At 46.6% G+C, this 12948-nt stretch overlaps 1 protein-coding gene across 1 annotated transcript in view; it reads right to left on the bottom strand.

Moving 5' to 3' along the window:
* The window catches only part of LOC147679807 (uncharacterized), a 582063-nt gene extending 572505 nt beyond the window's left edge, over positions 1-9558 (bottom strand). Inside the window, exon 1 of the mRNA XM_086943363.1 lies at positions 9339-9558. Within this exon, the coding sequence (XP_086799489.1) occupies positions 9339-9461 (123 nt within the window). The 5' untranslated portion in view covers positions 9462-9558. The remainder of the gene's footprint in view (positions 1-9338) is intronic.
* Positions 9559-12948: the final 3390 nt, after the last annotated feature.

The raw sequence follows: 12948 nt of genomic DNA, 5'->3' as shown, positions 1-12948 counted from the left end.
CATGGGAACAGTACACCGACTTTAATAAAGGATTCTTTTTCTTTTTAGGACCTGTTCAGAATAGTAAATTAATACGCAGATTAACTAGAACACTTGAAGCAGTAGTGAATGAAACTGCCTCCGCCTTAGGTAACTTAACAGAAGAGCAGTCCGCCATGCGGGTTGTTGTCCTTCAGAACCGTCTTGTTATTGACGTCATCTTGGCAGATAGAGGTGGAGCCTGTAAGGTCATCGGGTCAAGTTGCTGTGTTTTCATACCACAAAACGCACCATCTGTATATCAAGCTATCACCCGTCTCCATAAAATTGCAAATCAGATACATCAGAATCCAGGCACCTGGACTTGGTCCGGTTGGTTCTGGACAACGTTAACAGCTTGGGGATGGAAGATCCTATCCTTCCTAGGCATTGGCCTAGTCCTAGTATTCAGTTGCTGCCTGTGCCTGCAGTGTGGGCCAGCGATTTGTGGACTGTGTGCCACCTCTTGTATTGAACATTCCAGTTTTCTCTCAAAACGTAAACGAAAGAAAGAAGAACAAATGATGTTACAAGAACAAACTGATCGATTCATGAGGATCGATATATCATGAAGGGTCCGTAGGGAACAAGGAGGGAATGAGGAAATATAAATTTTTGGTCATGTTATGTTCCCTAGCGCGTACCCCACCGACTCCATGTACCAGCTTAACGTGCATGTAACTTCCCTCCTGTGCCAGCTATGAAGACGCAAATACATTTGCGTCCAACGTTAACTTGTCCTCTTTCAGATCCACCATGAATGGATTATATAGTCCGTTCCTAAGTATGCTATGCCACCGTCTTTTTGTAGTACACTTTACATGTTTTTCTGCTCTGGCAAAGTAGGCCCTGAATTTCTGCCATCGAGCCTCTTTTCTGGCTCCTGACTCTGACAGCCTCTGCCCAGGCTACCTCTGTACCCGTGAACTCTGACTTACTTTCAGCGCGGCCCCTCGCGCTCAGCTCAGCCTGCTTTCTGCCAAGACTGACTATAACCTTCGAGTTATCTGTTCCGCTCCCGGAAAATGCATTCCTGCCTACTAGCTTCAGTAAACATCCTCTCCAGCTGCAGAGCCAAAGGGCCGACCCGCCCAAGTGCAAGTAATTCATAGCCTCTGTTACCATGCTTCCATGGAAGGCCTCGTGCCCCCACGCTTCTCATGCAGACGCTTAGGCGCTTATACACGTATCCACAGTTAGCATAGAATAGCTTCTGCCCTAGAGACCTTTCCGCCCAGATAGTATGGTTCCTAAACATCAGATATCAGATATGATAGAAGTACAAGTTGATCTGACATGCCAGACTTCTGTCTCTTTCCGTCAGTGTAAATGTCAAGTCCCCTGCACCCCTCCAATCACACGTCATGCAGCTGCGCGCGCATCCAAGCTTCCGATTTCTGCTGACATTGCAACAATTCTGTTAGCACCACCCCTTGGTGCCACCCACTTGCGTCACCTATCAGTGACGTTTCTAGCACACACCTCTAGTTCACGCCTAGTTCACGCCTCTTGATTACGTACTAGTAACACGTGTATACTGTTATCTTGTCTTCTCTCAGCTGTTACGCCTACTACACTACTTCCTATGGTATGAATCAAGTATATAAGCTATGTAATGTCAATAAAGTTTGCTCTATCCCTTCTGACACCCCTGTGGTGGTCAGAACATGATATCCTGGTCACGACCATTCCTTTTTAAGGAATAAAACCCCTAAGAAACTTTAACACCACGGACTCTGTCTTTTTTCATTCCGATTGAGTTATTATTGATTAAGTACTTACCTGCATAGAAATTAAGAGAGTAAATTAATTATTTACGTCAGTGTCCTTATTTTTGAGTGGATGGACGTTATGTTATTGAAGGGTATGACGCAAACTTAGCACATGTACCGTGGAGTTAGGCCTTCCTACTTAGTGCCAAGCTACCCTATGTGACTTGGAGACCCCAGGTCCAACAATGGTGTACTCCAATAAGTTTGATTTTCTAAAAATGTATTTGGACCTCATATACCCTGTACACATGCTGTCTATACACATGCACTATCAGTGCAGAAAGCAAGCAACAATTAAAAGCAAAACATTCTATAAACACCGGAAAAACACTGTTTCTACTGTTTTTAATGGCGCGAAAATGTGTACCCACTGATAACCACTCTTTTTTTAAGGTATTCAAAACACTGAACGCCCCCCCCCCCCCCACCAGAATTTACAAAAATAGAAGCTGAAAACAGTAATCTCTAATCATAACATTTGTACAGTGCAGGGACTTTTGTGCCTGTACATTTAGAGCAGTTACAGTAATGGACAGCAGCAGTGCGAGACATCCTTACATGCACAAAAGGTACAGTGCATACACTAGGCAGGCATGATCCTCAAGAGGTGCAGCAGCAGCCCTTGAGATTAGGCCCATACCTGCAATGTGCTAGGGCTCCCACTTATTCACTTGGCAGTTCGGGCTGGACTGTTCCCATGAGGTTCAGGGTCAGACTGATTTGCATATGGCCATGTCTGAACTGGGGTGGCAGAGTGGGCTGCACGGTGGGTGAACGGTGATGGATTAAACCCAGATCTGTTGACTGGGTGTGAGTGTTTGATTGGTTCAGATGCTCCTTCCATCACCACCCCCTTTTGTACCACTTTTTTTGTCCCACTTATTCACGAGCCTCAAAATCAGTAGTGGAAGCGTCCCTTACTTGCAGAAGAAAATGAAGTACAGGCGCTGATAATGCAAGTGTCCCTCAAATAAATAACATGTACTGCTTGGGCTGCAACAATGTATTCAATTTCACCCACATACAGTACAGCTCCGAAGCAAACATGCGAGCTTGTCAGTCAAACCTACTATGTAGGAGGTAGCAATCGGGCAAGAGTCAAGGGCATACAGAACATGTACAGCACCTGCAGCAGTCGCACATGCTCCTCTCGCACATAGTACAGTTAGAGTACACCTAGCAGCACTTCATGCTTCACTCATACCTGGAACAAATAAAACACAAGCAGAACAACGCAGAGAATAGCCTGAGAATCAGCAGTGGGGGTTTTCGCCATACAAAGATATAGCACAGGAAAGCACAAAACTTCACATAAACTCTGAAACAGCAACAATGGGAAGCAGCAGTGCAAGCTTCACAAACAGAATAGGCGCAGCATGGGCAGTGGTAGTGCCCACTTCACAACCTGACAAAATGTAAAGCAGAAGATCAAACTACCCCCCAACAGAACAGGCAGGGTACGAACAGCAGCAATGCAAGCTTCTCTCAGAAGCTGGGACAGGGAAACTGAAACCTTTACAAACACACAGAACAGGTACAGTAAATTAGGTATCACTTCGAGCATTCCCTCAAACAAACAGAATAGCAAGCGTCCATCTTACTCAAAAAGTAGGTATTGCATGGTCAGTCTTAATTTGAGCCGTTGGGTTTGCCTGTGCTGGGCATTAGCACTTAATTGTCAATACTGGCACTTATGACAGTATGCTGCATGGTGGCACTGTGTCTAATTTAGAGATAAACACAACAGTTGTTTAATAATTCAATGTAAATAAAAAATTACTAATACCTGCAGCCCAAGCCATTCTTATTGCTTTGGGGCCTGGAAAAGTCTGAATTGTCACTGAGTATGATGGCTAGTAGTTGTGCTGGTTCTGTCACTGGAAGTGTTGGCAGGAGAAATGAGTGGTGCGAGCTGCAGTGGCCTCCTGACGAGGGCCCTGGCACTTTAAAAAAAATTAAGCCCTGATGCAAATTACATTTTTTAGGTCTCGCCTAGGCAGCGCTTGCAATGTCTCTTCGAGACATACTGTATTCAGGATATGGAGATAAAGCTCCACACACTTTCTGCCCATTTTGTTAATTGGCTCCTGTCCCTGTCCTTTGTATATGGTGATTTTTCATTGGTAATTAGGCTTAGTATTACCTCCTTAGTACCGCCTTGTCTCTTCTTGTAACCTCCCATGAGGATACCCCATGTTACATGTGTTGTTACTCTCTAGGTTTTAATTGCAGCCTCAAGGAACTATTTTCTTAAATGTCTTCAGGCAGGACTCCCACTTAGTCCTAAGCTAGGCTGGCAGTGGTTTGTTCATTCACTAGAACATTTCACATTTATATGAGACAGTCTATAAATTTCCCTTCATCAGCTCCACACACAGTACAACCTAATGCAAAATTAATGTAGCAATTCTTTTGTCACATTGCAAAGCTACTAATTGAATATAAGGACATAGCTATTTGAAAGTACTTGTAGTACTGTCTTGCATGCAATGCATTGTTGGTAGGGTGGATTTACCATATCTTCTGCAGGTTGCAGTACCATATGTGACCAAAAGGAGGTCACATTTGGTACTGAACCCTGCTACATGGCTAGGTAAAAACAAAATGCCATTTATAATGCCAATAACTCCAACTTTGCAGTCATGCAGTGCTGGTGCCTTGCTCACTAGGGATCTCTAGGAGCAGTTTGCGGTACTGCTCCTAGATATACAGTGTGGTGCCTTGCTCACTAGGGACCTCTAGGAGCTGCTTGTGGTACTGCACTGAGACATGTAGTGCTGGTGCCTTGCTCACTAGGGACCTATAGGAGCAGCTGGCGATACTGAACCTAGACATGCAGTGCTGGTGCCTTGCTCACTAATCAATCAATCAAGAGTATTTGTAAAGCGCGCTACTCACCCGCTAGGGTCTCAAGGCGCTGGGAGGAGGGGGGGCTGCTACTGCTTGAAAAGCCAGGTCTTGAGTTGCTTCCTGAAGGAGAGATGGTCCTGGGTGAGTCGTAGGTGGGTGGGGAGGGTGTTCCAGGTCTTGGCCGCCAGGTAGGTGAAGGATCTTCCTCCGGTGGTGGTTCTGCGGATCCGTGGGACAGTAGCGAGGGTGAGGCTGGCGGAGCAGAGCTGGCGTGTAGAAGGTGAGGCGGTTGTTGAGGTATTCGGGGCCCAAGTCGTGGAGAGCCTTGTGTGCGTGGATGAGGAGTCTTAACAAAGATCTATTTGCTGACGGGGAGCCAGTGCAGGTCCCTCAGGTGGGCGGAGATGTGGCTGTGTCGGGGATGTCCAAGACTAGTCGTGCCGAGGCGTTCTGGATGCGCTGGAGTCTTTACTGTAGTTTGGCAGTGGTCCAGCATAGAGGGCGTTCCCGTAGTCCTGACGGCTGGTGACGAGGGCCTGGGTGACCATTTTCCTGATTCCAGTGGGGATCCAGCGGAAGATCTTACGGAGCATACGGAGAGTGTTGAAGCAGGAGGAGGTAACTGCGTTAACTTGCTTGGCCATCGTGAGGGAGGAGTCAAGGATGAAGCCTAGGTTGCGTGCGTGGTGCTTGGGTTGGGGGCCCAGAGCAGGGGGCCATCAGGAGTCGTCCCAGGCGGAGATGGATGGGCCGAGGATGAGGACTTCCATCTTGTCTGAGTTCAGTTTCAGGCGGCTGAGCTTCATCCAGTCTGCGATGTCTTTCATTCCGTCCTGGAAGCTGGCTCTGGCGGAGGTGGGGTCGTTGGTGAGGGAGAGGATCAGTTGGGTATCGTCGGCGTAGGAGATGATGTTGAGGTTGTGCTTGCGTGCGATGGCTGCGAGGGGGCTCATGTAGACGTTGAAGAGGGTGAGGCTGAGCGAGGAGCCTTGAGGTACGCCGCAGATGATCTTGGTGGATTTTGCGATGAAGGGCGGGAGACGGACTCTTTGGGTTCTGTCGGAGAGGAAGAGGTGATCCATTCCAGGGCCTTTCCTTGGATCCCAGCGTGGTGGAGGCGGGTTGTCAGGGTGCGGTGGCAGACCGTGTCGAACGCAGCCGAAAGGTCGAGCAGGAGGAGGGCGGCGGTTTCTCTGTTGTCCAGCAGGGTCCGGATGTCGTCGGTGGCCGCAATGAGGGCGGTCTTGGTGCTGTGGTTCGCTCGGAATCCGGACTGCGATGGTTCGTGGGAGCCGTTCGTCTCCAGGAAGGCTGTCAGCTGTTTGTTGACGGTTTTCTCGATGACTTTTGCAGGGAAGGGGAGGAGCGAGATGGGGCGGAAGTTCTTGAGGTCTGAGGGGTCTGCAGTGGGTTTCTTCAGGAGGGCGCTGATCTCTGCTTGCTTCCAGCTCTCCGGGAAGGTGGCGGATATGAAGGAGTTGTTGATGATGTCCCGAAGTTTGGGTGCGATGATGGAGTTGGGCCTCTGTGTGCAGTTTGCAGCACTTCACCTAGTCATGCAGTGCTGGTGCCTTGCTCACTAGGGATCTCTAGAAGCAGTTTGTGGTACTGCACTGAGACATACAATGCTGGTTCCTGGCTCACTGCGCAAGCATTTGCAATGCATTAGGTCTTGCATTACCAGAAGTATGAACTTTTGGCGTTGCATGATTATTTGCAACGCCAATACCTCAAACTATCTGTAATGCGAGACCTAGTGCCTTGCAAATGCTTGTTTAGTCATCCAAGCCGCACAGCACATGCAGACCCAGTACATGCTTCTGCCACACTGGGAATAGGTACTGCACAAGCAGTACCAAAGAAAGCTCTACTCACAGTTAAAAACAGTACAGAAAACAAAATTGCAAGCACCCATGCACAGTATAGTTTGAGTAGCAGCATTACATGCTCTACTACAAGAGGAGGTACTGTGGAAATTACAGAAATTACTGTTAGCATAAGCTGAAGCCATTTTGTTTGTGGCACCCATTTTAGTTAGCCATGTGTTAGCCATGTGCTTCTTCCGTCTTCACTGTTGCCTGCTTTTATATTCTGTTTGTGTCATCAACTATAGTTAACTCTTTCAGTACTGAGCTAGAGCACTGTGCATGCTTAGAAAGGCCTGTAGCTGCTAAAATGCATCTGTCTTAGACTATAACTGTCCAGCTGTTTTAACTAATGTAAGCAGAAATGTCTCCCCTCCCACTTTGTTGAGTAAGCCATATGTGTATGCCCAGGTTAGTCAATAACTAATCATGTATGTGTCAGTACTTCCCCTTTGAGTCTCCATGCTGACTATGCAACAAATGTGTATATACGGCCTCTGGCCTCTGTATGCTATGGACTACCTCCTACTGTGGCCTGAGGGTACTGTATTGATGTAGTCCCACTCATGAGAGGTTAATAAAATCTATTCTTTCATATTACAGCTTCCGTGCCAATCTCTTCTTTATTGGTTTAAGAACCAGTGGACAGATAAGGGTGAACCCCTGCACCAGTGAGCCCCTAAAAAAGCTAATTTTCACAGTACAACATAGATAGCAGGAGCGCAAGCTTGCCTAACACACAGACCAGGCCCAACAGACTACCATAGCAGGAGTAAACCTAGTCAGTCCAAAGCAATGTAAGCATCAATCCCACAGGCAACAGCAGGTGTGCAGCTGCCATTAGTGCAGCAGGCACAGTGGCTCCAGAGGTGTGAGGAGCCCATTGGACCGCAATAATGGCTGTTTTTTACTACCCAATAGATTGATATGGCAAGGAAGCAGCAGTCCTTGAGAGAATGCAAATCAAGGCATATAGAACAGTATTTGCTTTACCGAGAACTTCCTCTCCTGCGCAGATTCGCCTAGAATTTGGTTTACTGCAGCAACATCTAGCAAGAATGTATGAGACAATAAAACCATGGTACAAAGTCCGGCTAAACTGCCAGAATCCGCTTAATAGCGCCATTTGGGAAGCTATTGAGAATAATTCACGATCAGCTTATCACAAGTATTTGCAGTTATCAATAAAGTTAACAAAGGTGTCGGAGTTATGGAACCTGAATTTACCATTCACAACATTTCGACAACTAATAAATGAAGCAGCAAAAAGACACTCGTTAACGGAGGACAAAATATATTCGGCAAGCGCTCTCATGCCTGGATGGTACTGCAATCTTATACGATTTTACAACCAGCGGCTTACTTGGACATAACGTACTCCATACATCTAAAAAGGAAATTGCTAGCAATACGTCTTGGGGCACTACCGACTAAATGCTGATCAACCCCTCTGGAAATATAGTGGTCCGTCGTCATGTACACTATGTGGTGCTCCGAAGCAGGACTTAGTTCACCTGATCTGTATATGTCCCGTTTTAAAGCTAAATCATCTTTTATTGTTAAAAAATCCTTTTAAAGATAGGGGCATACGCACATGTAGATTTGCTATACTAAAGTGTCTTGATCCATATGACCCGCAACTTAACTGTCGACTGGTAAAGCTTTTACTTTTATATGAAAAAATAATTTTAACTGGTATTTTAAATGGTATTTTACTAAAGAGATGAAATCTCCGATATACTGTTTATTATTGTTTTATCTACGTGTAACTGGTACTTCAGCGGACAACCAATAAGTCTAACATGTATATACATTGGTATAATTCGGTCTTGAAATTATGTTATGAAAAGCGGTCAGATGAAGGATATTAAACCAACATCTCTATTTAGGGTGGACGGTGTAAAGTCTTTTTTTTCCTGTACCTCACCACCAGCTTTTGGTGAGGAGCAGGAAAAAATTATAACAACCCCTGCATCCTGGGAGAAAACTCACATGGTGTGGGGGGGGTCAATGTTTTAAAAACAAACTCCTGCTTTGGGAGTTTGTTTTAAAAAATAAAAGAAGATACAAGGTTGGCGAACGGAGGCCAAAATAGACAGCAGCCGTCCACCAAACTTTTAGCCACTGAAAGGAACCACCCCAGGCCGGTTCCTTTCGATGTAAAGAAATGACTGTTGGGCCTTCAGGGCTGTAGTGCGACTGCCAAACTGTAAATCAGACCCTCGGTCAAGCTTACGTTTTATAGATTGTCATGCAGGTGTGTTTTTTGCACAATTTATTTTAAGAAAACTTACTGCACAATTTCTTACAGAACGAGGGGTAAAATTGTCATTTATTTCGAATTAGATGGTATTTATGATTCCCACCATAGGGACTTTGACATGCACATGGATACCACAGTTGTCCGGGTTCTGGTTCGCTAGGTAACTGGCCTTCAGGGTAAGGCATTGTATTTCCAATGATTATTTCAAACTACAGTTAAAAACGCATGTTTAATTCGGACATTAAACTTCTGAAAGTAAAAAGACAACCCATTTTAACATTTACTCAGTTTGTAATTCATGTTCAGTATGACTGGCGAGAAGGAAACCATTCAGCAGAGTCATGCAACATGTATGCCGAGTTAATTGCCCATTCAATAAGTGGCCTCGAAAAAAATAAAATCAGTTCAGTGCGCACACAGTTAGTTTCACGGCTTAAAGCTACACAATTCCAGGCTGAACTCCGTGTAGCTATTTTGCTACTTACTAAAGTCTACCGCGCGTAATGAGACCACCTCCTAGGCTGCCTAATAAATCTAGGGGCAGCCGGAAACGAAGCAGCACCCACTCACCGTGCCCCCCAGCTCTGTGTCCTGGTCGTCGGTCAGGATCAGCACGATGTTTGGGAGCGTCGTCTGGGCTGCCCAGGTGAGCTGGCATGTTGTCAACAGAGCCAGGAGCACGCGCCCCCTCATCTTGCCCTGAAACTAATGAGTGTCCCGCTCCACGAGGGTCTGTCAGTGCCCCCGCGCGCGCAGCTCCATGCGTCGGCCGCGCAGCTCCTCCTGCATTAAGTGCACCCCTGGAATCAGGAAGTGAGAAAACTTCACATTTTGCAACTTGTTTGACCGAAAGTCATATGACACCATGACGAGGCGGCCGGCCGCCTCCACCTGACTGCTCCGAGGGAGGCGGGAGCTGGGGGCACGAACACCACTGAGGTAGGTCTCGAAGCTGAAAACAGGCGTCTCGCTTGTTTAACTCTACGTGATAGAGGCTGAGGTTGTGTCACTGTACTGCTGTACAAAGTGGTACAACCGTCGATCCAATTGAAAAGTATTGTTTTGGTGCCTGGTTAAAAACTTCGCTGAAGTTTGACGAATCCGCAAAAAACGTAACACAAACATATTTCAATTTCATTCGATCCATGAACGTTTCGGGCAGCTTTGGTGTGAAGAATTGCAGAGTTTTTTCTGGGGTGGGGAGAGTGAAGAGGCGGGTGTCCAAGAAAGTGATTGCCCACAAGTGGTGAGTACCTTTTAAGGTCGAGACTAGGCAGTGCGCATGCTCTGTCTCTTGAGACATGCTGTAGTCACTCTGTGGGCTTTAATTCCGCTCCTTACTGCCGATTGGTTAAGGAGAGGGTCACTCGCAAAAACTTGCATCCATGTGGTTTCTTTGTGTTATATGACCCGCCTTCTTGTGTCTTGTTTTTTTTTTTTTTACAACTCAGCTTGTTCTGGAAGTCCGGGAATATGGTGATATTAGTACAGCAAATCTTTTGTTAATGCCATTTTAGAAACCAAAATACCCACATTCTTGCACAGCACATTTTTACAATGTATCCATTATCTATATTATCGGTTGATTCCAGGGGCATGCACAAACCCCGGGGACAGTTAGAAGTTCGAAAATGTGGGAAAAAAGTAAACCGATTTGGCCTAGCTACCTAAAGTAAAATGAAGAAGGCTACAGCGCAAACTTCCACAAGCATAAACAAGCATTTGCAATGCAATAGGTCTCGCATTAGAAAAGTTTGAGCTTTTAGTATTGTAAATGGCAATGTTTTTTTTTTAATGCAGTAGTTAAGTTTTGTTTGTCTAAAAATGAGCACCTTAAAGGAGGGAAGGATTTCAAACTCCGTCTTCCTCTGAATCATCCTTTACTTCACCCAGCTCTACTTCCTTCATTACTGTACTCCACTTCCTTCGCCACAGTGCATACTACTGCTCACCATCCTCCACCTGCCCCTCATTATTTACCACAATTTCTGCAGCTCCATTTCCACATCACAGGCCAGCCAATTCCTGGCCTGCTCGTCAAACTGAATTGCTCTCTCTCTCTCCACTTTATCCCTGTACTGTGACCCATCCCTTGTATTGATCCTCACCTGGTATGCATATTGCACTTCTTATTCCCATCCACTCAGGTCACTGTACCCAATGTTGTCCCCTACCAGTTCCTCCACCAGTTTACTGTCTTGCATGGGTGTGCATCTCTTCCCCATTCATGTAACCATCTTCTGAATGGATAAGGAAACGTTTCCAGAGCAGAGGTGCTGAAATCAAATGTGTGACTGCAAATCATATGCCAGAAGTAATGGGACTGAATTGCTGTGAGGCTGGGGTGACCTGGACATCTTATGTCCTGCTCCTGTGCAGCATCCTCTTCCTCTGGTCTATGCGCCAATCTTCCTAGGCCAAGCATTTCTACCCCACTCCCTTCTCCCCATAACTGCAACCCCGTCAGTCAGTATCTAGTACCCGTCTTTATTGCCCCAGACCATTTAACCCTTTTAACCCTTTTACCTCCATAGTTCATGTAGCCGCAGACTTTTCCCAAGAGACGTACACACATGCTTCTCCTTTTCCCAATCCCACTCTTCTTACTATTATGGTTTATGTAGCTCTTACCCTCATCCCACTGAACCCCACCACATTCAGAGCACACACCTCACTACATAGATGTCAACTAATCCCAAATCATAAACATGCTAGTCCGCCAGTGCTTAATTTCAGACAACAGCACTAATCATACAGGGACTTGTGGACACATAAATGTAATGGGAAATGTAACGAAACGCCTTGGCACGGCTACTCCTATTTGCTGTGGGAACAAGACAGGCTGAAACTCCCCACCTGAGTGTATTCGTTTAACAGCTGTGTCATTTATACTTCTTCTAGTTCTGATACTCCCTTCCCTCGTATCTCAGTTACCGCACCACTCTTCCTTCTGCCCAGTAGGTTTACCAAGTACCACTTCTCATGCTTAGACATTTACATCCATGCTAATAATTGAGGAAGTGAAACTGCAAGCAAAAGAATGCAAAGTGGTGTTAATTAAAAAGTCAGGAAGTGGCGAAGTATTACGCGACAGACACGTGGTCATTTCCAATTCTTCCATCGCAATCAAACCACTCCGTCACCAACCTACCTCTCCTCCTGTCTAGCCCTGCCCCCCAACTCTCCTCCTCGGTGCATCAACCCCTTTTCTCTTCAACCGTCTGAGCCCGTATCCGTCGTCAAATTTCTACCTCGGGCAACGTGTCCCTCATTCTCCTCTATATACTCCCCTCTCTCTTCCAGTTCCAGTGCATGGACCTCCTCTTTCAATTACCCTCTTCGTGGACCCCAGTCCACGTGTCCGTGTCTCCAATTAATTTATCCATGCGCCGCTACAGCCCTTCTCCTGTTCTTGTCTCCCGACTCCGCATCTCAACAACCAGAAGCATAAGCCCCTCCTCTTTCCGCCTCCTTCCTGGGAGGGCCTCCTCCCCAGTCCCTGCCCCGGCCTCGGCCCTTGCTTCAGACACGGACACATGGCCGAGCACCCCCTCCCGTGCTGCTCAGATTAGATAAGGAACTAGATTCTTACTTACGAGCAGACCTCTCTTCCGGAAGGTCCATCCAGTAGCGCACGAGGCGCAGGGCGGGTGCCAGAACACACCGAAGGGTTTGTACTAATGCACGAGCGCCATGAGTGCGTTTATTCTGCTGAGCGTACGTAGGCAGGGAACACAGGTTCACGCACGGCGTGCGTCTTTTAGAAAACTTCGCACACGCCAAGTGGTACCAGCGTGGTAAACACGCAGCATGTGCTTGCAACTACTGTACAGCTACCATGCCGAGACAAAAGTGTATTACTAGTATGCAAACCACGTGGTAATAAGGCAGGTGCATGCACACCGTGTATATGGTAGTAAATACATGCCATAGTGCGTTCCAAGTACGCACACTGTGTTTACACTGTGGGACACACACTGTGCCTAATACAATGCACACGCAAAATCAGAGTGTATATATAGAGTGTGTATTGTGATGGACTCATGCCATGCGGCGAAACGGGTGCAGAGACACAGGTGTAGCTACACCGTGTTTATATTACTGTATGCAAACCAAGAACACCGCCGCTCTCATAACATGTATACGGATCTAGGAGGAAGTGCAGGAGAAGTATAGAGGT

This window comes from Lissotriton vulgaris, chromosome 11 (assembly GCF_964263255.1).
Source record: "Lissotriton vulgaris chromosome 11, aLisVul1.2, whole genome shotgun sequence".
Taxonomy (NCBI): Eukaryota; Metazoa; Chordata; class Amphibia; order Caudata; family Salamandridae; genus Lissotriton; species Lissotriton vulgaris.
Note: the sequence above shows the minus strand (reverse complement) of the source record. Positions and strands in the feature narration are given on the sequence as shown.